Source organism: Rhinopithecus roxellana, chromosome 5 (assembly GCF_007565055.1).
Source record: "Rhinopithecus roxellana isolate Shanxi Qingling chromosome 5, ASM756505v1, whole genome shotgun sequence".
NCBI classification, from domain to species: domain Eukaryota; kingdom Metazoa; phylum Chordata; class Mammalia; order Primates; family Cercopithecidae; genus Rhinopithecus; species Rhinopithecus roxellana.
In genome coordinates this window covers 166,468,439-166,492,369 of record NC_044553.1, presented here as the reverse complement: position 1 = coordinate 166,492,369, position 23,931 = coordinate 166,468,439, and the positions used below count along the sequence as shown (strand labels likewise).

General features: G+C 48.2%; 1 protein-coding gene across 9 annotated transcripts; it reads right to left on the bottom strand.

Annotated features, from left to right (window-relative positions):
* Positions 1-301: 301 nt before the first annotated feature.
* On the bottom strand, positions 302-21,452 carry CELF6 (CUGBP Elav-like family member 6). 9 transcript variants are annotated; one of them, XM_030931585.1, is made up of 12 exons: positions 21,015-21,452; positions 20,186-20,234; positions 5,683-5,811; positions 5,495-5,574; positions 5,183-5,326; positions 4,931-5,063; positions 4,694-4,843; positions 4,424-4,486; positions 4,094-4,174; positions 3,864-4,007; positions 2,805-2,960; positions 302-1,909 (listed from the first exon to the last, which is right to left on the bottom strand). In XM_030931585.1, the coding sequence occupies exons 1-11, from the start codon at positions 21,213-21,215 to the stop codon at positions 2,833-2,835; spliced, it is 1,302 nt and encodes a 433-aa protein (XP_030787445.1). In that variant the 5' UTR covers positions 21,216-21,452; the 3' UTR covers positions 302-1,909; positions 2,805-2,832. The 9 variants fall into 9 exon arrangements, with proteins under 9 accessions (XP_030787445.1, XP_030787447.1, XP_030787446.1 ...); XM_030931587.1 differs by having other exon boundaries at positions 4,694-4,840; positions 21,015-21,243; XM_030931586.1 differs by having other exon boundaries at positions 4,094-4,171; positions 21,015-21,240.
* Between the last annotated feature and the right edge of the window lie 2,479 nt (positions 21,453-23,931).

Here is a 23,931-nt window from a genome sequence, read left to right as displayed (position 1 = left end):
TTAACTCTGAGTACTTGGAACATGCCTGAGCCCCAACACGTAGCATAGTGCTTAGCACCTAGCCTGAGAGGACTCTGTGCCTCCATGTGAATATCAGTTTGAGGGTGCAGGTACTGTGTGTCTCTGTTTGTGTCCAGGATGGTCACTCTAGGTGTCAGCATTGTGCTGGTGTACATATACCCTCTGGTTCTTCTCTCAGTTGGAAAATATTTGTGGATGTCCATCACACCTTACCTGGTAATATTACTGCCAGATCTATGTTTCATTCCCATTCCCTCCAAAAATGAGTCGAAGACAGAAGAACAGGTGGGAACAAGTTTTCTTAGAAACTGTTATGAAGGAGGAGTCCTCCAACCCCACCCCCACATCTTTTACTATCTGACATGTTATCAGATCAGAGGCCTTCAGCCTCAGCAACATCTGGGGATTAGAGTGACCCCACACAGCTGGGGCCTCAGACTAAGCTGATCCATGTCTGTGGGGTGGAGGGGAAATCCTCCTGGGAAAAATATGTGCAAGGCCCTACAGGCCCAGGAAAGGCTGACCAAGGCAAGGTGAGTCATGGTGTTCTAAGCTGAATCTTTTGCCCATCTCACAGAAGCAGGCAGGAAGCACCACCATTGATCAGCTTTATATGGCACCCACTGTATACAACAGACAGACAAAGACAGACAGAGCACACACCACTTCTAAGCTCAACACTGCTCACCAACTAGAAGCACCTCGGTTAAGCACATGTGAGACACTCTTGCATAGGAAAGATGTACTTTTTAAAGGAATGAAGAAGTATTTTGGCAAAACATCTACTTCCCTCTCAGGTCCGGGGTAAAGAGGGACCTCTAATTCTGAAGCTTCTACATGTTGAAAAATTTCCCCTTCTCAATGGCAGTATATACAGTAGCAAACCTTCCAAGTCTGTTGTCACAGCCCTCTACAGATATCCTGAATCTACTTTACAGGTGGGCAAACTTAGACTAAGAGACAGAAGGTAGCCTGGAGCAAGGGGACATTGGGACTGGTTCAAGGGGAAGGGAAACAAGAGGTGTCTCAGCTCAGCCAAAGGCAGGGCCTCTGTCTACCTGGATTGGCAAGGGAAAGGCTCAGGTGGCCAGAACTCCCTCTTTCTTCCTGCCTGGGGAAGCAGTGGTTCCACAGGAAAGGCAGTCCCACTCTTGCTGGCTAGGGGGCCTCCTGGGATGGCAAAGGCCAGGGTGGACCTGAGCTCCGCCTGGGGCCTCTTCCGGGATGCACTCTGAGTTTGAGGATTGTGGATTGCGGGTTCACTGCTTCCATAACTTTCTCATTACCTGCATATGAGCCTAGACCTCAAATCCTTAATTATTTTTAAAAGGGCAGGGTCGGGGAGTGGCTTCAGAGGGAATGAGACACAGAACAATCTTTCTACAGCCTCCCTCTGCCTAGGCTGGGGCTGTCAAGGGTCTCCTTCACCCTGTCTCCTAGGGATATTTAAAGGCAGCTTTTATGAGACTCTATACTGTCTTTTTTTTGTTGTTTGTCTTTTTTTGTTTGTTTCTTTGTTTTAATTTATATAGATATATATATTCTTAAAAAAGCAATAGTCCTTTGGTCCCTAAACTCTAAGGAATGATATGATTTTGAAAGAAGTGAATCCGGGCTTCCCTTGCGGAGAAGCCCTTGGCACCCCCAACGCCCTCTGCTGGTTCCCCTGGACAGTCACTCTTCACCAGCCCTAGTTGCTCTGCCAGCCTGCGCTCTATGCTGCAGGCACAGAACAACGCACTTGATAAAAACAATCCTTAGAGTGGCCTTAGCCCCAGGCACCAGCCTTGGGTCGGATCCACCTCCGTCTGTCCGCAGCTGCTCCTTTGGGAAGGGCTGCTCAAGCGTTTCTGTGCTTTTCCTCTCCTTTCTTCTCACTCTTCCGTTTCTGTTGTTGTGTATTAATTGATAAAGAGAGAGAGAAGAAAAAAGGCAAAAATCACCTTGGACAGCAAGACCAGAAGAGCAGCTTGCCCCCATCAGTGACATCTCGGATGAGTGGCTGGACCTCTCTTCCTGAAGAGCAGGGCTGCAGCAGGACCCAGGCAGCAGCCCAGTCCACTGAAGCCAGACTTGAGTCCTGAGCAAAAGACCCCAACCCCACATCCCCTCCAGAAGGCTCCTGGGGTAGCTCAAAGTGAGGCAGGGCCATGTGGGCCTTCTGAGACAGAAAATCTCTAAAAGTTGCAGGCAGCATCCTATGGACCCATGACCTTGCCAAAAATGTAAAAGAACTTGGCCCATCTCTCTCTCCATCACCCACCAGGCCCTGCAGATTCTACCTCTGAAGCATGTTTGCTTCTCTTCCTCCATCTCCATGTTCACTGCCATCATCTCAGCCCTTACTTCTAGTCCTTTCTCTGCTTAAGCTCCTCAATGGTTCTTTCTCATCTTCAGGATAAAGTCGAAACTCATGGCCTGAAGACTCTTGAAAACTGGCCCAGAGCTACTTTTCTAGTCTCATTTTCCAGCCTCCTGGACCCTCCCTACATACAGGTTCTCTACTCTCATTGGCTATCTCTGGAGTAGAACTGCTTCCCCAGGCAGAAAAGACTCTGATTGTCTCTCCTAGACTACGGGGCAGGAATGTTGTCTAATTGATCTACTTGGATTGAAGGAAAAGCAAAGTCACCATCTGAGGATTCCCCCTAGCTCCTGGCTCTTCTCTCTATCCCAGACTTTCTCAGAGGTGGATGCCTCCAAGGTCCCAAAAGGAGGACCATCAAAGCTGGGAGGGCCTCATCACTCAGGCCTCATCTACCTGGGGTCCATCAGGGACTCACCTTTCTGTGGCTGGTCGGTGAGAGCAGGTCAGTAAGGCCGGTTGGCATCCTTGGGCCGCTTTAGCTGGACCTTGAGCCTCTTCATGCCAATTTGAAAGCCATTCATTGCCTGAATAGCAGTCTGGGCACTAGTTGGATTGTCAAAACTAACAAACCCTGGAGGGTGTAGGCAAAGAGATTAGCTGGGAACTCTGCCTGGCAGGGCCTCTGACCCAGCCCCCTCCGGCCAGTTCCATCAAACACATACCCCTCCACTGTTTGCACATGGATATACAGTCATAGGCAGACGGCCTGAGATTCCTAAAGGTGTGATTCTTGGAAGGATAGGAGGCAACTCTGAGTGTGTGTGCAGGGTCAGTGTGTTGATCGGGATGTTTCCGTGTTTTTCCTGGCATGTGTTGGCTGTCTCCCTCCACAGCTCCCATTCTGGTCCTCAGAACATCGTTGGAGTTGGAAGAGATCTTTGGTCTCAGAACCAAACTCCTCGTGCCCTGGCCAGACTCCAAAGCTCTGACCTAGCTGGCCACATTCCCAGTGGACACCTGATCATCATCCCAGGTAAACCTGAAATAAAGCTTGTTCTTTTTTTTTTTTTTTTTTTTTTTTTGAGATGGAGTCTTGCTCTGGCGCCCAGGCTATAGTGCAGTGGTGCCATCACAGCTCACTGCAAACTCTCCCTCCCGGATTCAAGAAATTCTCCTGCCTCAGCCTCTTGACTAGCTGGGATTACAGACACCCATCACCACGCCCAGCTAATTTTTGTATTTTTAGTAGAGATGGGGTTTTGCCATATTGGCCAGGCTAGTCTCAAACTCCTGACCTCAAGTGATTCACCTGCCTTGGCCTCCCAAAGTGCTGGGATTACAGGCATGAGCCACCGTGCCTGAACAAGGCTTGTTCTTGGCCTAAGCTTAGCCCCATCACTGGTTTGTGACCCCATTTTGTGCCATACATTCAATCTCAGGAAATCACTGCATTATGGAAAGACAATCGTAGGGTCTGTAGGGAATCCTTTATAGTCAGAGGTGGGAGAGGCCTAGGGGTAGGTTCTCAGCTCACCAAAACACTTGCTCTGGTTGGTGGCTCGATCCACAAAGACTTTAGCAGAGACAACGGCTCCAAAGGGCAGGAATGTCTGTATGAGTTCCGCATCACCAAACTCCTGAGGCAGGTGATAGATGAAGAGGTTACAGCCTTCCGGGCCTGCAGGAACAGTAGCAGGCTGGTTCAGGGGAGGGACCCTGAGTCCAGCCCCACCAGGCTCTGCTCTCCAGTCCCCAGTCCCTCACCTTCTCTCTGCTGCTGGGGCAGGGCTGAAGGCTGCTGGGGAAAAGCTGTGCTCACTGGGGCATAGGCCGACGGATAGGCTGCTGGAGACAGAGGTGGGAGTGGGCAGTGATCCCCAGGAGCCCTTCCCCAAGCAGGGTCCCAAGTGCCTGGCCGCTTTTGACCAATTCAGCCCAGTCCACCATAACCTTCACCCCAAGAGAGGTCGTTCTGCGAGTAGGAGGGGATGGGAGGCTCAACTCCTTGCAACAGAGCCTAAATCCCCCACAACTCTCCCTATTTCTTTCTGGGGCCCTTCAACCTCCCCCAGGCCGCGTAGCGCCAAGTGAAACCTGCGTAGTGGTGCATCCCAGCGTAGGCCTGCTGCAGGGGGTCAGCCACGCCGGGGCTCTGGGCTGGGGAGAGAGGGGCGCAAGGCCCACGGTGAAGGCAAGCGAGCGAGTGGAGTGGGTGAGAAGCTCAGGGAGTGTGGGAGGTGGACGGCGGCTGTGAGAGGCAGCAGGGAAGGAGGGGGATCTCTTCCCAGGGAAGCCAGGCCCTACCCCCCATCCCCCCGCTCCCCACTCCATTTCGGGGGGATTTGGGCGGAGCGGGGGGCCCACCTGGGTAAGGGGAGAGCCCGTTATTGTAGAGCGTATCGGAGCCCGGCTGGCCGTTGGTCTGGGGGGTCAGAGGGCCGAATCCATTGACCCCGATGGGCGCCGGAAGACCTGGGAGAGTGCCAGGGCCGCTGCCGGGCGGGGAGTTGGCTGCTGATGGCGGAAAAGGTCGGAGAGTCAGGACGCCGCCCGGCCCCGCCCGGACCCTCCCAGGCGCGCCCTAGTCCTTGGGCGCCGTACCTGCCGCGGGCAACAGAGGAGCAGCCACCAGGCTAAAGGCCGCCACGTGCTGCATCTGGGCCGCCACTGCCGCCACCGGGCCTAGGCCTGGGCCCTGTGCCGCGGCCAGCAGGGCCGCCTGGTGCTGCAGGATCTTTGGGAGGAAAGATGGGCGAGAGTGGAGGGCCAAGGGGCAGTCAGTTGCCCGTGCTCCTAGCCCCAGGCCTGGCCCACCCACCTGCGCGCCCTTGCACGCAGGTGCCGGGTACCTACCGCCGTGGTGTAGGCGCCGCAGGCCCCTAGCGGCAGTGGCGCGGGGTGGAAGGCGCCCAGCTGGCCGGCCATCTGCTGCATCCGCCGCAGCGCGCGCTCCCGGTCAGTGTCCGCCAGCTTGACCACAAGGCTGGACGAGGCGCCCTGGGCAGGGCAGGGGAGGTCGTGGTGACCGGTTCTGACCCTGGCCCCGGCCCGGGGACGAGCGCCTTCCCAATCAGGTCCTTTCGCGGGGCACCGAGCACACTTGGGGAGGAGAAGCCCGTCCCCACCCCACTGGTCTCACCCTCAGCCCGGGGAGTCCGCCCTCACCGCCATGGTCCGGCTGCCGTGCAGACCCTGGATGGCCGCCTGAGCTTCCCCTTGACTCCCAAACTTCACAAAGGCACAGCCTGGGACAGGACAGAGGGAGCGGGTGGCTCAGGCCACAGGGGCCAAAGAGTCTTGTGGCCCAGAGTGAGGAAGGGTCACCAGGAAATCCCGGGGTCAGCTCAGGTCACCTTTACTGGTGCCGTCAGGACTCCTCAGGACCGTGCACTCCTCGATGTGGCCAAAGGGCTGGAACAGGCGTCTGACGTCCTCCTCACCCTGCTGCTTGCCCAGCATCCCCACAAACAGCTTTCGGTCCTCTGGGGACAAAGCCAGGAATGACCTGGGGACCCCAAGTCTTCCTAGATCCCCCAAGAGTAGCCCGAGGAACTTAGGAAGGTAGCTCACCAGTCTCACTCTGGGAAGCAGAGAGAGTGAGAAGGCCCTGAGCTTCCAGGGTTGGTTTTCATTGAGGGGCAGAATCTGGGGAAAGGATCTGGAGAAGGGACCTCAGCTCAGCTTTCCATCAGGAAAACCTGGGTCCTGGGGAAACCCAGAGAGTCTCAGGGCTGCTCTTGTGGGGAGTGATACAGTCTTGATATCTTTGACTGGGTACAGCCCTATACGCATGGTTTTACATGTTTGACCTTTCTGTTCTTAGAGTTTGGGAAACGCTGTTTCGGACCATTTCTGTAGTATTAAGGAAGAGGGTGCTCAGAGAAAGCCTTTCTATTCAGACTGGGTCCAGAGAAGAGAAGTACATCCTTGCTGGTCAGCCTGATAGTGCTGGCTAGAATCAATGCGCCTTCCTGCTCATATCAAGGAGGGTTCTGGATTTAGAAACAGCACACAAAACAGTCCTCTCATCCTACTGCCTCATCTTTAGGCACTGAGCACTGGCATGATGAATCCTTAACCTCTGCACCACATCCAACCTGGATGCCCCCTCCCAAAGGCCTACAGAGAGCAGGACCTTGGTTTCCTGAGCCTCCAACATTAGCATTTTCCCTACTACAGTTGCTGAACCCCTGACCCCTTTCCTTAACTCCCACCTCCACCACCCTGTCCCTTCAGCAAGCTTCTAGTGCTGTGTCTGTAACCTTCCCTCTGATTCCCCTGTCCTCTTGCCCTTAATGCCTCCCAAAATGTTCATGATATTAGATAAAAAGTTCTGCCTGCAGACCTGGATTGCCATCAGAGAACCAGTCTGATTCCTCCCTGTGTCTACCCTTTCTATGGGAGTGGCAGAAATGCAGGAAAGGCATGCTGGGCCTGTGTACCTCGAAGAAAACTGGAGAGCTGGGGCTGGAAACTAGGGTTTTGTTGCATATCCAGCAAGTTAGGCCTCAGGAACACTCTCTGGGAGCCTGGGGTAGAGGGGTTCAGCCTGCTGTTAAAGTGTGGCTTTTTTCTCTAAACCAATGTAAATCTCTGAATTTGGGATGGGGCTTGACCATGTAGGGGACAATACAAGTTGGGAGAGAAGGAGTGGATAGGAAACTGGCTTCAGGCTTTATCTCCAAGAGCTTGGAGTGCAGGAAAACCCATCCTAAATGGTTCTACTCCTTGACCAGCTTGACTAGGCAGATGAGGGTCCTTGGATTCTGAGTGCAGGGGAAACAAGGCTAGTGGAGGGGGGTCATAGACTGAAGCCTGGGTGACAGCAAAGGAAGAACAGACTGTTCAGAACTGACTGAAGTTAGCAGGGGAGAAATCTCCAACAAGACTATGTGTGTGTCCATGTGTCACCCAGGTGTTGTGGGGTTTGGCCTAGGTTGCCCTGGGGATCCTGAGGTGTCTGTCTGTCTGACGATGCTATGTCTGTGTGGAGGGCAGGGGCTGAAGTTCATAAGAGGCGGGCAGAATGTGTTTTAGCAAAATTCTGCCCTCTGTCCAGAGAGGTACTACCTGATGATCCTTGGGGAGGGGATGGATAATGGACTTGTGGCTGGAATTCTGATGGAGGAAAGAAGGTCTCGCCACTGACTTTCTGTGATGAGAGTACAACCCAGTGGGTGTGCTTTGCTTCTGGGGGTGTCAACCATAGAATAGTGCCCTTGGAACAGACCACTGGTTTCCCAACCTTTTGAAAAATCAGTGGAATACATTGTTCTAACGTAAATATTAGGATGAAGCTCAAAATGTAAGAGAAAAGTAGAAACTGCTGTGACTGAAGCTAGAAAAGGAGGGGTGGAGTTCGTCTTGCTTGATCCTCCCCTAATACTCCCTAGAGGGGCTCCAAGGAAAGCCCTTTGAAATTACTGACCTAGAAGATAGAGAACAGAGTTCCAGCTGGTGTATGAGGGGGGATCTGAGATCATCCTGTTCAGGAGCCTGAGAAGACAGGAAAGGTCTTTCATGAGTCTCTTGACCAACCTGATGGCTTTGCCTTGACATTGGAAAATGGGCTCATTTTGCCAGAGAATGAAACCCCAAAAGATCATGCCATTGTTCTAAGTTATTTTGGGCTGCAGAAGGCCTGCGAGAGGCTGAGAAGAGTTTAGGGCCTTCATAGTTCCAAGGGGGGCTTCACAATGCCCTAATTTGTAGTGGAGCTGTGTCATTGGGTAGGGTCTGAAAAACGGTGATGGCACCCAGATAAGATGTCATACCACATGGACCAGAATCCAGGTAGCCCTGTGTAGGAAGAGAGACATCACAGGCTGAGATAGAGCCCATAAGACAGAAAAGAGGTTTGTACTGACAGTGGTGATCTGATCCTTCATCTGCTCTGCCTCTTGTTGCTTTTTCTGCTGATGGTGGTCAGTTCAAACTCATGTCATGACCCATGAAATTTTCCAATCCTCTTTTCCAGTGAGAATCTCACAAGTTAAGAATTTTCAGCAGGGCACAGTGGCTCACGCCCATAATCCCAGCGCTTTGTGAGGCCAAGGTGGGCTGATCACTTGAGGTCAGGGGTTTGAGACCTGGCCAACATGGTAAAACCCCATCTCCACTAAAAATATAAAAATAGCCGGGCATGATGGCACATGCCTGTAATCCCAGTTATTCAGGAGACTGAAGTGGGAAAATGGCTTGAACCCGGGAGGCGGAGATTGCAGTGAGCCAAGATTATACCACTGCACTCCAGCCTGGGTGACAGAGTGAGACTCCATCTAAAAAAATTTTTTTTTCCATTTCTCTTTCAGGGCACTGACCCTATGGTTCTGGACTACTGGGATGTACAGAGTTTGGAATGGAAATGAGTACCTACCATGGGGTGGGCTCTAGGCTCCTGTTTCCCAGGTATCACCTTAAATCCTGGTATCGTCTTTGGCACTTTACAGGGACCTTGATTGTGTTTGACAGGAGGATAAGCTGGGTCACAGTGGTCATGAGCCTCAGGTGACCCAGAAATGGTGGGTTAAGTTTCTTAAGAGACCCAGTCAAAAAGAAGTACATGCTGGACCCCTAAGAGTAGCCCCCCCAAACCCACAGATCTGAAGATTCTGATGGCTGATCATTGCCTCCAGAGAGAGATGATGATGGGATATAGCCCAAATAATTCAATTTCTTCTAGGTCAAATTCTATCATTTTGGTAAAAAGCGGATGCTACAAGAGGCAAATCAGAAATGTCTGAATAAAAGTATCCCATTAGTGGTGGGAAGGATTCTAGAAATATGGGAATATCAAACATGGAGGCTCAACCGTCCTGGATTGGAAGGAATTAGAAAGCAGCATCAGTGTAGAGTTGAGACATAGTTGGAAAGCCATATGATTGAATGGTATAACTACATTTTCCTGTTGGCAACTGATGTGTACTGCTTGATCTTCTATCAAATGCTTATTTTTTTTTTTCTTTTTTTGAGACTGAGTCTTGCTCTGTCACCCAGGCTGGAGAACAATGGTGCGATCTCAGCTCACTGCAACCTCCTCCTCCCGGGTTCAAGTGATTCTCCTGCCTCAGCCTCCCGAGTAGCTGGATTATAGGCACACGCCACCATGCCCGGCTAATTTTTGTATTTTTTAGTAGAAACGGGGTTTCACCATGTTGGCCATGCTGATCTCAAACTCCTGACCTCAGGTGATCCACCCACCTAGGCCTCCCAAAGTGCTGGGATTACATGCGTGAGCCACCACGCCCGGCCTCAAAAGCTTTTTGAATCCAAAACAAGTGGCTTAGGCTCCCAGAGGCCCATCTCCATGAAGCTGCCTTGTGCAGCTGGTCATATAGGTCGAGGATTCGAATGCAGCAAATGATGGGGTTGACATCCCAGTAATCATAGCATAATCAGTCCAGACTGCTTCTTCAGAAAGGGCACCAGGATGCTGTTCAAGGAAGGAGCCTCTGCTTCAAGTTGCTCCAAAGAAATTCCTGAGGTGTTCAAGTTTCTGGTTTCTAGGCCACTCACACCAAATCACCTCCATGTTGGTGAAATGTAATGATTGTAGGGACAGTGTAGGGAAAGATCCAGCCTTGGGGCACCAACTACCAGACACATCCTAAAAATACTGGTCCATTTTTCAGTTTAACCAACCCAGAAAGTCTTGCTGGTGGCAGTAGTTGTATTATAGCAAAGCAACTCTCTCCTGATACTCTTAGTGACGACTGCAGCATAAGAAGCCACGGGGAAAGTGACGGAAGGAAGCAGCCAGGACGAGCAGTCTCCTGGCCAGATGTAACAGGCATCAGGAGGGACTTAAATTACACACACACAAAAAACTCTTAGAACAAATAACCCAATTCAGCAAAGTTGCAAGAAATAAAATCGACACACAAAAATCAGTTGCGTTTCTATACACTAGCAATGAAAAATCTGAAAATGAAATGAAGTGAAAGCAAAAGCCAGTCACAGTGGCTCACGCCTGTAATCCCAGCACTTTGGGAGACCAAGGCGGGCGGATCACATGAGGTCAGGAGTTCGAGACCAGCCTGGCCAACACGGTGAAAACCTGTCTCTACTAAAAATGCAAAAATGAGCCAGGCATGGTGGCATGTGCCTGTAGTCCCAGCAACTCACAAGGCTGAGGCAGGAGAATCTCTTGAACCTGGGAGGTGGAGGTTGCAGTGACCTGAGATTACGCCACTGCACTCCAGCCTGGGAGACAGAGCGAGACTCTGTCTCAAAAAAAAAAAAAGGCTGGGCGCAGTAGCTCACGCCTGTAATCCCAGCACTTTGGGAGGTCAAGGCGGGCAGATCACCTGAGGTCGGGAGTTTGAGACCAGCCTGACGAACATGGAGACCCCTCCTCTCTACTAAAAATACAAAATTAGCCAGGCGTGGTGGCACATGCCTATAATCCCAGCTACTTGGGAGGCTGAGGCAGGAGAAGCACTTGAACCCGGGAGGCGGAGGTTGCGGTGAGCCGAGATCGTGCTGTTGCATTCCAGCCTGGGTGACAACAGTGAACTCCGTCTCAAAAAAAAAAAAAAAAAAAAGAGAGTGAGAGAGAGATGAAAGCAAACAATTCTATTTGCAATAGCATTGAAAAGAATAAAATACTTGGAGGCTGGGCATGGTGGCTCATGCCTGTAAACCCAGCATTTTGGGAGGCTGAGGTGGGTGGATCACCAGGGGTCAGGAGTTTGAGACCAGCTTGGCCAACACGGTGAAATCCTGTCTCTACTAAAAATACAAAAATTAACCGTGTGTAGGTGGCAAGCACCTGTAATCCCAGCTACTTAGGGGGCTGAGGCAGGAGAATCCCTTGAACCTGGGAGGTGGAGGTTTGCAGTGAGCCGAGATTGAGCCACTGCACTCCAGCCTGGGTGACAGAGTAAGACAGTCTCAAAATACATAAATAAATGATAAGATAAAATAAAATCCTTGGGAATAAACCTAACCCAGAAAGTGAAAGACTCATACACTGGGCCGGGCGCGGTGGCTCAAGCCTGTAATCCCAGCACTTTGGGAGACCGAGACGGGCAGATCACGAGGTCAGGAGATCGAGACCATCCTGGCTAACACAGTGAAACCCCGTCTCTACTAAAAAATACAAAAAAACTAGAAGGGCGAGGTGGCGGGCACCTGTAGTCCCAGCTACTCGGGAGGCTGAGGCAGGAGAATGGCGTAAACCCGGAAGGCGGACCTTGCAGTGAGCCGAGATCCGGCCACTGCACTCCAGCCTGGGCGACAGAGCCAGACTCCGTCTCAAAAAAAAAAAAAAAAAAAAAAAGACTCATACAGTGAAAACTACAAAATGTTGCTAAAGAAATTAAGAGGTCAGGCTCAGTGGCTCACACACTTTGGGAGGCCGAGGCGGGCAGATCACAAGGTTGGGAGTTTGAGACCAGCCTGGCCAACATAGTGAAACCTCATCTCTACTAAAAATCCAAAAAATTAGCCAGGCATGGTGGTGGGTGTGTGTAATCCCAGCTACTCAGGAGGCTGAGGCAGAATTGCTTGAACCCAGGAGGCAGAAGTTGCAGTGAGCTGCAATCACGCCACTGCACTCCAGCCCGGGTGGTAGTGTGAGACTCTGTCTTAAAAAAAAAAAAAGAAGAAGAAGACACAAATAAATGAAAAGACAACCTGTGTTCATGGATTAGAAGACTTACTATTGCGAAGATGTCAATGCTACTCCAAGTGATCTAGAGATTTAATGTAATCTCTATAAATTCCCAATGGCATTTTTTGCAGAAATAGAAAAATCCTTTCTAAAATTCATATGGAATCTCAAGGGACTCCAAATACCCACCAATCTTGAAGAAGAAGAAGAACTCCCTGTTTTCAAAACGTATTACACAGCTATAGTAATCAGCACTATGGTACTGGCATAAAGATAAATATATAGACCAATGGAATAGAACACAAATCCCAGAAATAAACCCTCTTATATATGGTCAAATGATTTTTAACAAGGGAGACAAGATCATTCAATAAGGAAAGGACAGTCTTTTCAACAAATGGGGCTGGGAAAAATGGATATCTACATGTAAAAGAATGATGTTAGACTCTTACCTTTCACCATAAACACAAGATTAAATGAAAATGGATGAGTCCTAAATGTAAGAGCTAAAACAATAGATGTCTTAGAAAACTGAGGGAAAAAAGACTTCATGACTGGATTTGGCAATGATTTCTTGGATATGACACCAAAAGCACAGGCAACAAAAGTAAAAATAAATAAATTGGACTGACTACATCAAAATTATAAACTTTAACAAGGATATATTGGAGGGCAAAAACAAAAAACTAAAAAACTTCTGTCCATCAAAGGACACAACCCACAGAATGAAAGAGCAACCTCTGGAATAGGAGAACATATTTGCAAACAACATATCAAGATGAGAGGTTAACATCCAGAATATATAAAGAACTCGTGGCCGGGCGCGGTGGCTCACGCCTGTAATCCCTGCACTTTGGGAGGCCGAGGCGGGCGGATCACGAGGTCAGGAGATCGAGACCATCCTGTCTAATACGGTGAAACCCCATCTACTAAAAAAAAAATACAAAAAATTAGCCGGGCGCAGTGGCGGTCTCCTGTAGTCCCAGCTACTCCGGAGGCTGAGGCAGGAGAATGGCGTGAACCCGGGAGGCGGAGCTTGCAGTGAGCTGAGATCGCGCCACTGCACTCCAGCCTGGGTGACAGAGTGAGACTCTGCCTCAAAAAAAAAAAAAAAAAAGAACTCGTACAACTAAATAGTAAAAACAACAACAAACACCAAACCTTCTATTTAATAATGGGCAAAGGATTCCTATAGACGTTTCTGCAAAGAAGAAATGCAAATGGCCAACAAACAAAAGAAAAGATGCTCAAAATGACTAATTGTTAAGGAAATGCAAATCAAAACTACAATGAGATATCACCCACCTCACACCGATTAGGATGACTGCTATCAAAGAAACAGAAAATCACAGCGTTGGCGAGGATGTGGAGAAATTGGAACTCTTGCACACTGTTGATAGGAATGTAAAATAGTGTCGCTGCTATGGAAAACAGCATGGCAGTTCCTCAAAAAATTAAAAATAGAATTGCCATATGATCTAGCAATACCTTTTCTGGGAATATATCCAAAAACATTGAAAGTAGGGTCTTTTCAAAAATTAATCTATAATTTTATTTCAATTGACCAATAATAATTGTATATATTTATGGGGTACAATGTGATGCTTTGATATATGTAGACATTGTGAAATGATTAAATGGAACTAGTTAACATATTCTTCACCTTGCCTACTTATCACTTCTTTACGGTGAAAATGATTTAACTCTATTAGCAATTTTGAAATGCATATTGCATGATTATTAACTACAGTCTCCATGCTATGCAATAAATCACTAAAATTTCATCCTTCTGTTAAACTACCTACTGCTGTTTAACTTTCTATCCTTTGACTAACATCTCCCCTTTCTCCATACTGTAACCCCCCATGATGCCCCTAACTTCTGCCAACCACCATCCTACTCTCTGCTTCTCTGAGCTCCACTTTTTCAGGTTCCACATGTAAGTGAGATAATGCAGTGTTTGTCTTTCTGTGCCTGGGAAAACAAGATCTTGAAGAAATATTTTGTACACCTATATTCATAACAACATTAGTTACAAAAGCCAAAAGGTTGAAGGTACCCAAATATCCAACAGATGAATGGATAAACAAAATGTGGTGTATACATACAAAGACGTATTTATTCTGCCTTAAAAAGGAAGGAAATTCTGACACATCCTACAACATGAATGAACCTTCAAGATAGGCTAAGTGAAATAAGCCAGTCACAAAAGGACAAATACTGTGTGATTCCACTTATATAAGGTATCTAGAGTAGTCAAACTCACAGAAATAAATAGAATGATGGTTGCCAGGCTGAAGGAAGGGGAAATATAGAATCATTTAATGGATGCAGAGTTTCCGTTTTTGCAAGAAGAAAAAGTCCTGAGGATTGGTTACACAATGTGAATGTACTTAGCTCTAGCAACTGTACACCTAAAAGTGTTCTGACAATCAGCTTTGGGTGATCTGCTCTGAGCCAAGCCTAAGGAAAGCACCTCTCATTACCTTTGGGGGTAGAATGCATTTCAGGAAGTGAAGAGTTAACGTGAGGAAAGTGTCAAGTAGTACGGGTGAAACCTATCCAATCTTAGTTGGAAAATACTTTTTAGAATTAAATTCGTCTAAGGACCAATAACAGATATGACTGTCAACTGACTGTGACAGAACAGTTGTTGTTAGGGTCTATTTCTGATTTAGGCCAGAGAATATGTCCCAGTACTATGAAATTCTGAAAATTCTACCGCGAAATCCAAGAAAAATGGCTCTGCTAGTGAGATAGTCATATATGCATATATGGTTATACTCAAAATTCAGGCTGACATCGAACCAAACCCTTGCAAATTCAGGCAGAAATTACTTAAGCAATTATAAGATAGTGATAGGAGGGTTAATTGGATAACAGATAATTGGCTTTTGAATTGAACCAAATTGCAGGATTAAAAACGAGATGCCTCAAAATATATTTTAAAATCCTCGGAGCATGTTTTAAGTTTGAACGTTAAAAGAAAATAACTAAAGTCAAAAGAGTGCATGGATTGATTACCTAACCTATTTCTGTACCTTAGGCATCTTGGATACATAAATATTTGCTGAGTAAAGGATACAGCCAAGTTGAGAAGTGGAACAAGCAGAGCAATCACCACTGTGATTTATGTATTGATTCTATGCTATGAAATTTGAAAGAGGAAAGAATATACAATTCAATCATTTTTAATATTTTGCTTTAGGACTAAAAAATACTTTTCCTATAAGATCGGTACTTACAGTTTAACTTATTGGTGTTTCCAAACTAGAGAAAATGTAAGTGAGGAAAAATCAGCTACAGTCCCTATGCTAAACAGCAAATATAACAGACTTATTTAGTTACCATTGTCTGAGGGATGTGGGGATCCTTATTTCTGACCTCATATAATTTGTGGTTAACATTTTAAAAATACATGAACCTAGGCCAGGCGCAGTGGATCATGCCTGTAATCCCAGCACTTTGGGAGGCTGAGGCCGGTGAATCGCTTGAGGTCAGGAGTTCAAGACCAGCCTGGGCAACATGGTGAAACCCCATTTCTACTAAAAACGCAAAAATTAGCCGGGTGCAGTGGCAGGCGCCTGTAGTTCCAGCTACTCAGGAGAGTGAGGCAGGAGAATCTCTTGAACCCAGGAGGTGGAGCTGTACCTTGCAGTGAGCCGAGTTGTACCTTGCAGTGAGCCGAGATCATGCCACTGCACTCCAGCCTGGGCAACAGAGTGAGACTCCGTCTCAAAAACAAAACAAAACAAAATAACATCAAAAATACATGAACCTTGAATTTTTACCCATACAAACATTTTAATGTTCATGTTCAAATACACACAAATGCTGAGGGAAAAGTTTTTTTTTTTTTTTTGAGATGGAGTCTCTCTCTGTTCAGGCTGGAGTGCAGTAGCACGATCTCTGCCCACTGCAACCTCCGCCTCCTGGATTCAAGCGATTCTCCTGCTTTAGCCTCCCAAGTAACCGGGATTACAGGCACACACCACCAAGCCCAGCTAATTTTTTTGTATTTTAATTTATTTTTATTGTTTTCTAGCATCATAAATTTCTTTATTTTTTTGTATTTTTGTAGAGATAGGGTTTCACTGTGTTGCCCAGGCTGGTCTCGAACTCCTGAGCTCAGCCAATCCACCTGCCTCAGTATCCCAAAATGCTAGGATTACAGGTGTGAGCCACCACGCCCAGCCCTGAGGGAAAAGTTTTTGACACTATGTGTATTTGATGTATGTTAGGCCATAGTTTCATTTTAGAAAGTTGGATGCATTTTCCTTTAATAGTGTACTGCTCAATGTGTAGCTGCCACAGTATGTAAAATATAGGCCTGAAGTGTGGAGTATAGGAACAGCGTGGAACTTAGCTACAGAATTTATGCAAACTCACTGGAATACATTAAAAGGCTGCTATAATATATTCCACAAAGACCCAGATGCACCTCTGGTACTCTGAGAAAAGTGTTGCCAAGGCTGCAAGGGATGGCCATGACAGAAAAGGACCTTGGCATCTTCCATCAGACAGATCCTGATGTATTGCTAATATTAATTGCATTGTAGGCATAGAATTAACAAGTGTTACCAATAACTATTAAAATTGATACAACAGGGGCCAGGCGCAGTGGTTCTTGCTTGTAATCCCAACGTTTTGGGAGGTCAAGGTGGGAGGATCATTTGAAGCCAAGAGTTTGAGACCAGCCAGGGCAACAAAGTGAGACCCTGTCCCTACAAAAAATAAAAATACAAAAAATTAGCTGGGCATAGTGGCATGCACCTGTAGTCCCAGTGACTCGGGGGGCGGAAGCAGGGCGATCACTTGAGCCCGGGGGTTCAAGGCTGCAGTGAGCTATGATGGTGCCACTGCCTTCTAGCCTGGGCAACAGAGTGAGACACTGTCTCTAAAAAAAATTAAAAAATAAACAGACAAATCAGTAAATAAATAAAAACATAAAATATATAATATGTGTGTTGGTTATTTCAACCACAAACCTCATGTTTATTGATTAAAAGTAAGACTACTACTACACTGTTACATCAAAAGTCAAGTGACAGAAGATAAAGTAGCTTTTTTTGTTAAAAAGCTAGGCTGGGTGTGGTGGCTCACACCTGTAATTCCAGCACTTTGGGAGCCAAAAGCAGACAGAGCACTTGTGGTCAGGAGTTCAAGACCAGCCTGGCCAACATGGCGAAACTTCGTCTCTACTAAAAATACAAAAATTAGCCGGGCGTGCTAGTGGGCACCTGTAATCCCAGCTACTCAGGAGGCTGAGGCAAGAGAATCGCTTGAACCCAGAAGGCGGAGGTTGCATTGAGTGGAGAGGGCGCCACTGCACTCCAGCCTGGGCGACAGCGAAACTGCATCTCAAAAAATAAAAATAAAAAAGCTCATGTGTGCACAGAGCAATCCTCCTTTATGGCAGATGGAAAAAGAAGCAATTATAGGTTGGGTAGGCTCTCACACTGCTGGTCTATTTTCAGAAATTGAATTAGTTGCCAACATTTAATATAATTAAATGAACTTTTTTTTTAGACAGGATCTCATTATGTCACCTAGGCTGGAGTGTAGTGGCGTCATCTTAACTCCTGGGCTCAAGTAATCCTCCTGCTTCAGCCTCCCGAGTAGCTGGGACTAAAGATGTATGCCACCACACCAGCTTATTTTTGTATATTTTTTGCAGAGATAGGGTTTTGCTATGTTGCCCAGGCTAGTCTCAAACTTGTGAGCTCAAGTCATCCTCCCACCTTGGCCTCCTAAAGTGCCGGGATTACAGGCACCAGCTTGCATGCCCAGCTGTAAATTATTTTATTAAATCATGGGGGTCTCACCCATTTAAGGTTACCTACCTGGGCTCCTGTAGTATTTGAGCTGATGATCCCTACTTGATGGGAAGAAAAATCATGCAATAATCCCTTCCAGAAGAAAGTGGAAGGTTTTGGAAGAATATGTTGGCCTTGATATCCCTTAGATTGTTTTCATTGACATCAGTACTCTTATCAGATAAAGAAGCCATTATTAACCAATGGTAAACTAAGGGATTTGATTTCAGGAATAATTTTAGAAAACACAGGCTCACTGGTGTAAATATATCTGGTCAGGTGTGACCATTGATTCTGAAGGTTTATAGAATGTTTGAGGTCACGGATATAAAACTTAAATGGGACAGGCTGTTCCACATTGTTGCCAAATGTTACATTTTAAAAGCAAAATCCAATGCCATTTTAAAAAGTTGATTTTCTTTGTTTTTCTTTTCTTTTTTTTTTTTTGTTTGTTTGTTTGTTTTGAGATGGAGTCTCCCTCTGTTGCTCAGGCTGGAGTGCAGTGACACGATCTTGGCTTACTGCAAGCTCTGCCTCCCGGGTTCAAGGCGTTCTCCCGCCTCAGCCTCCCAAGTAGATGAGACTACAGGTGCCCACCACCACACCCGGCTAATTATTGTGTTTTTAGTAGAGACAGAGTTTCACCGTGTTAACCAGGATGGTCTCGACCTCCTGACCTTGTGATCCTCCCACCTTGGCCTCCCAAAGTGCTGGGATTACAGGCATGAACCACTGTGCCCGGCCAAAAAGTTGACTTTCTAAACCATTAGGTTGTGTTAGGTTGTGACTTTCTAAAGCATTAGGTTGTGTTTGTTCTTGGAGGAACAAACTTCACAATGGAACCACAAAATCACCAGAACTGTGTGTGGGTTCTCAGACTGAGCATGAAGTCTGAGAGGGGTACAGAATTAGTAGGACTCAATACATGTTTATATCACTTGGGTTCCATTCTGTTCCTGAACTTGGGCAGTTTCTTTCAGCTAGCAAAGCCATGGCTGATCTTGGGTGGGACAGGAAGAGAGTCTTACCCAAGAGAAAGAGTCAGCAGACATCAGGGAGGGCTATAGGCTGATACACTGGAAGGATCTAAGATCCGAGGGTGAGAAAAACACCAAGAACTGACACCAGAAGCCAGCATTGCCTTTACAGCACGGAAGCTGACCAGAACCCAGCTGGTCGGAAGAAAGCACAGGCTCTCTACCTGTCCTATGTGGTTTTGTTTTTGTTTTGATACAGAGTTGCGCTCTGTTGCCCAGGCTGGAGTGCAGTGGCATGATCTTGGCTCACTACAACCTCCACCTCCCAGGTTCAAGTGATTCTCCTGCCTCAGCCTCCCAAGTAGCTGGGATTACAGGCATCCACTACCACACTTGGCTAATTTTTCTATTCGTAGTAGAGACGGGGTTTCACCATGTTGCCCAGGCTGGTCTCAAACTCCTGGCCTCAAATGATCCACCCACCTCAGCCTCCCCAAAGTGCTAGGATTACAGGTGTGAGCCACCGTGTCCAGCCCACCTCCTGTTCTTAAGGAGCTCTGATTTTTCTCTACCAGGAAAGTGTAGCTATCAGAGATTTACATGGTCCTCAGCATAGAGGACTTACTATGGCTCATAAAGTCTGTTGTACCAGCCTCATCTTTTACCATGAACAACCAGGCAATTACAATGAAGGAATGGCCTCAATCCGGAGTAGACTGTGTTCTCTGATATCAGAAGGATCTAGAGAAGGAGAATAACCCCCACCTGATTCTTTTTTTTTTTTTTTTTTTTTTGAGATGGAGTCTCGCTCTGTCGCCCGGGCTGGAGTGCAGTGGCTGGATCTCAGCTCACTGCAAGCTCCGCCTCCTGGGTTTACGCCATTCTCCTGCCTCAGCCTCCCGAGTAGTTGGCGCGCCCGAGTAGCTGGGACTACAGGCGCCCGCCACCTCGCCCGGCTAGTTTTTTTTTTTTTTTTGTATTTTTTAGTAGAGAAGGGGTTTCACCGTGTTAGCCAGGATGGTCTCGATCTCCTGATCTCGCGATCCACCCGTCTCGGCCTCCCAAAGTGCTGGGATTACAGGCTTGAGCCACCGCGCCTGCGCCCCCCCCACCTGATTCTTAAAAAACAACAACAACGAAATCCTGAAGTTCCATGTGGCAAAACAGGAATGATGTCTCTCCAAGGGTAAGTGGCAAGAACTCCCTTTATCACTGCATCTGTTTAGGCCCTTCTTGCCTCTTCTGGGTCTGGGCTCCTCAGAACCCCAGCCCTGCTCAGTCTGAGATAGGGAAGGCTGAGCTATTTCTGGGGCTCAGCAACTCTAAGCCCACCTGTCCCCTTGACCCAGGGAAGCTCTCATACTAAGCCATGGGTAGGACTGACTCCAGGTGTGGGCCCACCCTCCCTTACACGGGTCGCAGCCTGAGGTTGGTCAGACGGGGACGTTACCTCCTCGGCCCTCACTGGCAGCTGGCTTCACTTGGATCGGACGATTCATCTGAAAGACATTGGACCAACACACCCATTCAGCGTGACTGCCTGGTCCTGGAGCCCCCAGCTTCTCGACCCCTGGACTCCTCAGGATCTGAGCTCTAGCCCCTTTGAACTCTGCACTCCATCACTTCCGCACTGGGATTACAGATTTTCTCCAAGATTCCTTCCTTAAACCCAGGAATTTAGAAGGTGCTGAAACTGGCAGGGATGGGTGACAGGAACTTAGTGGTAAGCACAAGGTGGAATGAAGCGGCTAAAGAGACTTTTCTGCCTGGGGCTCTGGGTAGGGGCTATGTGAGGCCTGTCCTCTGGCTTCTGGACTTACTTAAGGCTTTGCATGAGAGAATTGGGAAGGAGGGTAGAATTGATACTGCAGATTTGTGTTTTATGTCTAAAATGGAGACTACCATCGCTATGTGTCATTTAGATGAAAGAGTCTGGGAATCAGACTCAGTGCTATCTGCCCTCAACTTGTCATTTAATAGTTGTACGACTCTAAGTAAGCCATCCTTTCTCAGATTCAATTTTTCTTCTTCTCCTGTGTAGCTGAAATTACAGGCACGTGCCACCAGGCCCGGCTGATTTTTGTATTTTTAGTAGAGACAGGGTTTCTCCATGTTGGCCAAGTTAGTCTTGAACTCCTGACCTCAAGTGATTCGCCCACCTCAGCCTCCCAAAGTGCTTGGGATTACAGGCGTGAGCCACTGCGCCTGGCCAGATTCAATTTTTTCGAATGAGGAAAACATTCCCCAAGCTGCTGTATCACTAGAGTCTCCACACTCACCTGCTTCATCCCCTCCCTAGGGTCCTTTTCCCTGAGGATGCTGGAGTTTTCCAAGGCGCCATTCTCAGCCCTTTTTGTCTGGCTCTTCCTACTTTTCTTGGATAGTCTTGTCCACACCCACAGCCTCAGCTCCTCTCCACACAGGGTTGACTTAGAGCTCTGTATCTCCAGCCTGCATTCTCTTCTGAGCTTCAGAGCCATGTTACCAGCTGCCTGCTGGACATCCCCACTAGAAAGTCCCACGGGCGCCTTCACTCAACATACCCAAACAAGAGCTGATTTTTTTTTTTGCCCCAACCTGATCCTCCCAGTCGCCCAAGTTATAAGCCTGGAAAGCAGCTTGACTTCTCTTTCCATCCCTTCCCCGCTCCCACCAACTTCACCTTTCAATTCAGGGGTTCCTGATGAGGTGTAGATAAAAATCACCAAGGAACCAGATGAGGCTCTTAAGTTGGGGGATTGTATAATTTGAAAATGCTCCTAGGTGATTTCAATATATCCCCCCCACATTCCCATCCCCCAACCACCCTGAGTGAATTCATGATTGAATCCCCATCTCACCTTCCTCTCATGGGTGTTGTGGGATCACATGAGGTAATGGGGACGCAAAAGGTCTTTGTAAACTGCCAAGAGCTGGGTGCGTGGGAGGTGAGGAATTATTGTTGGGGGGCAGGCAGCTGAGTGCCGGGAGGAAAAAACAGCGCCTTCCCGTTCATGGAGGAAGGGGTACTGATGCCCATCTGGCCTGAGAAGGTGATGATCTGACCCCCTCCCCTCAGGAAATGCTCTGCTTCTGCACCAATCAGGGGCCACTCCATCCCTTACCAATATGCTTGTTGCCGAGACAACAGGCAGCTTCCTGTTACCATAGCCACAAGTGCTACCCAGTAAACCATGGTAACGCCCTGGCAGTCACAGTTGAGCAATTTCCTTTGGATCAATTTGGGGTGGGAGGGGCAGGGAGGGCTTACAAAAAAAAGGAAAGGAAAACAGGCCAAGCCTGAACCAGCGCAACTCCCCCTCCCACCCAGGGCTCTGACACACCCACCCGCTGGTGGTGGAGCACCTGCAGTGTACCAGGCTGTGGGTGGGGGCCGAGACACCAACAGGACTCAGGTTGCAGTCTAGAGGGGATGACAGATCAATCCAAGCAGATCAGGGCGAACTTGACAGGTCTGGACTGGCCTGGACTAGGGACCAGGAGGACAGGACCCGTCCCTGGGCATGACCACCTGTGATTGTGGAGGAGAGACCAAGAAACAGAGCCATGGAGAGCAGAGACACAGGGAAAGATGAAGAAACACCGGCAGACAGAAATGTTGTGAGAGAAAGAGTCCTAGAAAGGGGCAAGGAAAGAGAGTTACTGGAGGAGAGGGGAAGGAAAAGAGGAGATGAAGGGTCAGGAAGCAGGTGCAGGAGAGGCAGGGAGGAGCCTGGTAGGGAAGAAGGCCAGAAGAGTAGAAGCCTGGGGTGGGGGGCAGTGAGGGTGAGCAAAACCATCATTATTTTATTAGTTCTTAAATAGATCCTGAGAATTTCTTTCTGGAACCTAGAGTGACGAGCACACGTGACAGCAGCAGTTTCCATAGTAGCTTCCTCCCTGGCTGGGTTTCCTGGGAGATGGTGCTCTGGGGGACGCCCCCTTCTCTCCTCCTACCCACTTCACCACCCTTCAACAGAGAGTGGGCATCGGGTGGTACACACATGTTCTCCCCTGGACCTGACCTAGACCTTCCACCACTCAGGCATGCTGCCAGCATTTCCTGTATTCTGTGATGAGCCCCGGGCATCTCTTCATGGGAGACGGTGATGATCTGTATGGGGATTCTCTCATCATAGGCTCACAGAGGGGAAGATAATGTCACCATTTTCTGAGAGCCCACTCTGTGCCAGGCCCTTCCTGGGACTCTTCATTGTCTCTAAATCCTTCCAACCACTCTGCAAGGGAATACGAGTGTCCCCATATCATAGATGAGAAAGCTGAGGCTGAGGGAGGTGAAATCACTTGTCTAAGATCACATGGTGGGTAAGTGGTTGAGCTGGGATTTATCCCCAGGTCTGTCTGAGGCTGAAGCCCATGATTTTTGCATTGGAGTGCTGCTCAACTCCATTCTTTTTTTTTTTTTTTTTTTTTAGACGGAGTCTTGCTCTGTCACCCAGGCTGGAGTGCTGTGGCCGGATCTCAGCTCACTGCAAGCTCCGCCTCCCGAGTTCACGCCATTCTCCTGCCTCAACCTCCCGGGTAGCTGGGACTACAGGCGCCGCCACCTCGCCCGGCTAGTTTTTTGTATTTTTTAGTAGAGACGGGGTTTCACCGTGTTAGCCAGGATGGTCTCGATCTCCTGACCTCGTGATCAGCCCGTCTCGGCCTCCCATAGTGCTGGGATTACAGGCTTGAGCCACCACGCCCAGCCTCAACTCCATTCTTAAGGCATGAACACAAACAGTGAGGCTCAGAGGGACCAGGGCCTTGGGGGAGTGCAAGGTCAAGGGCTGTGGAAAAGGCAGACTCCAGCTGAAAAATTTGACTCAGGAAAGCTGCATAGAAGAGGCAATGTTTGACCTGAGCCTTGCAGGACTGGGATCACTGGCCATGTAGAGATAATAGGAGAGGTAGGAGTGGTGGCTGAGCACGCTGAATGGCTAGGGTATGGACAGGGAGCTGCAAGTCTGAAGGAGCAAAGTTTCTGGTGAGCACCTGGCATGGGAGTAGCCAGGGGAGAGCAAATTGCTTCCTAGCAGATAGATGTGGATTTCAATCCTGGCTCTATCACTTGCTTCTCTAAGGTCTCTGAGCCTCAATATCCACATTAGTGAAGGGGGAATCATGATCTTACTTTGCAGAGTTGTGACGACAATGACAATTGCTAGATCTCAGTAGATACCACAGATATAAAAGTTATTTTTTTTTTGAGAC

Coding starts and splice junctions, on each gene's coding strand:
- CELF6 (XM_030931585.1), bottom strand. CDS start 21,215: ATGGCTCTGAAGCTCAGAAGAGAATGCAGGCTGGAGATACAGAGCTCT. Junction 4,487..4,693: donor CGGGCTCTCCCCTTACCCAG/GTGGGCCCCCCG, acceptor CTCTCTCCCCAG/CCCAGAGCCCCGGCGTGGCT. Junction 4,008..4,093: donor GCCCCAGCAGCAGAGAGAAG/GTGAGGGACTGG, acceptor CTGTTCCTGCAG/GCCCGGAAGGCTGTAACCTC.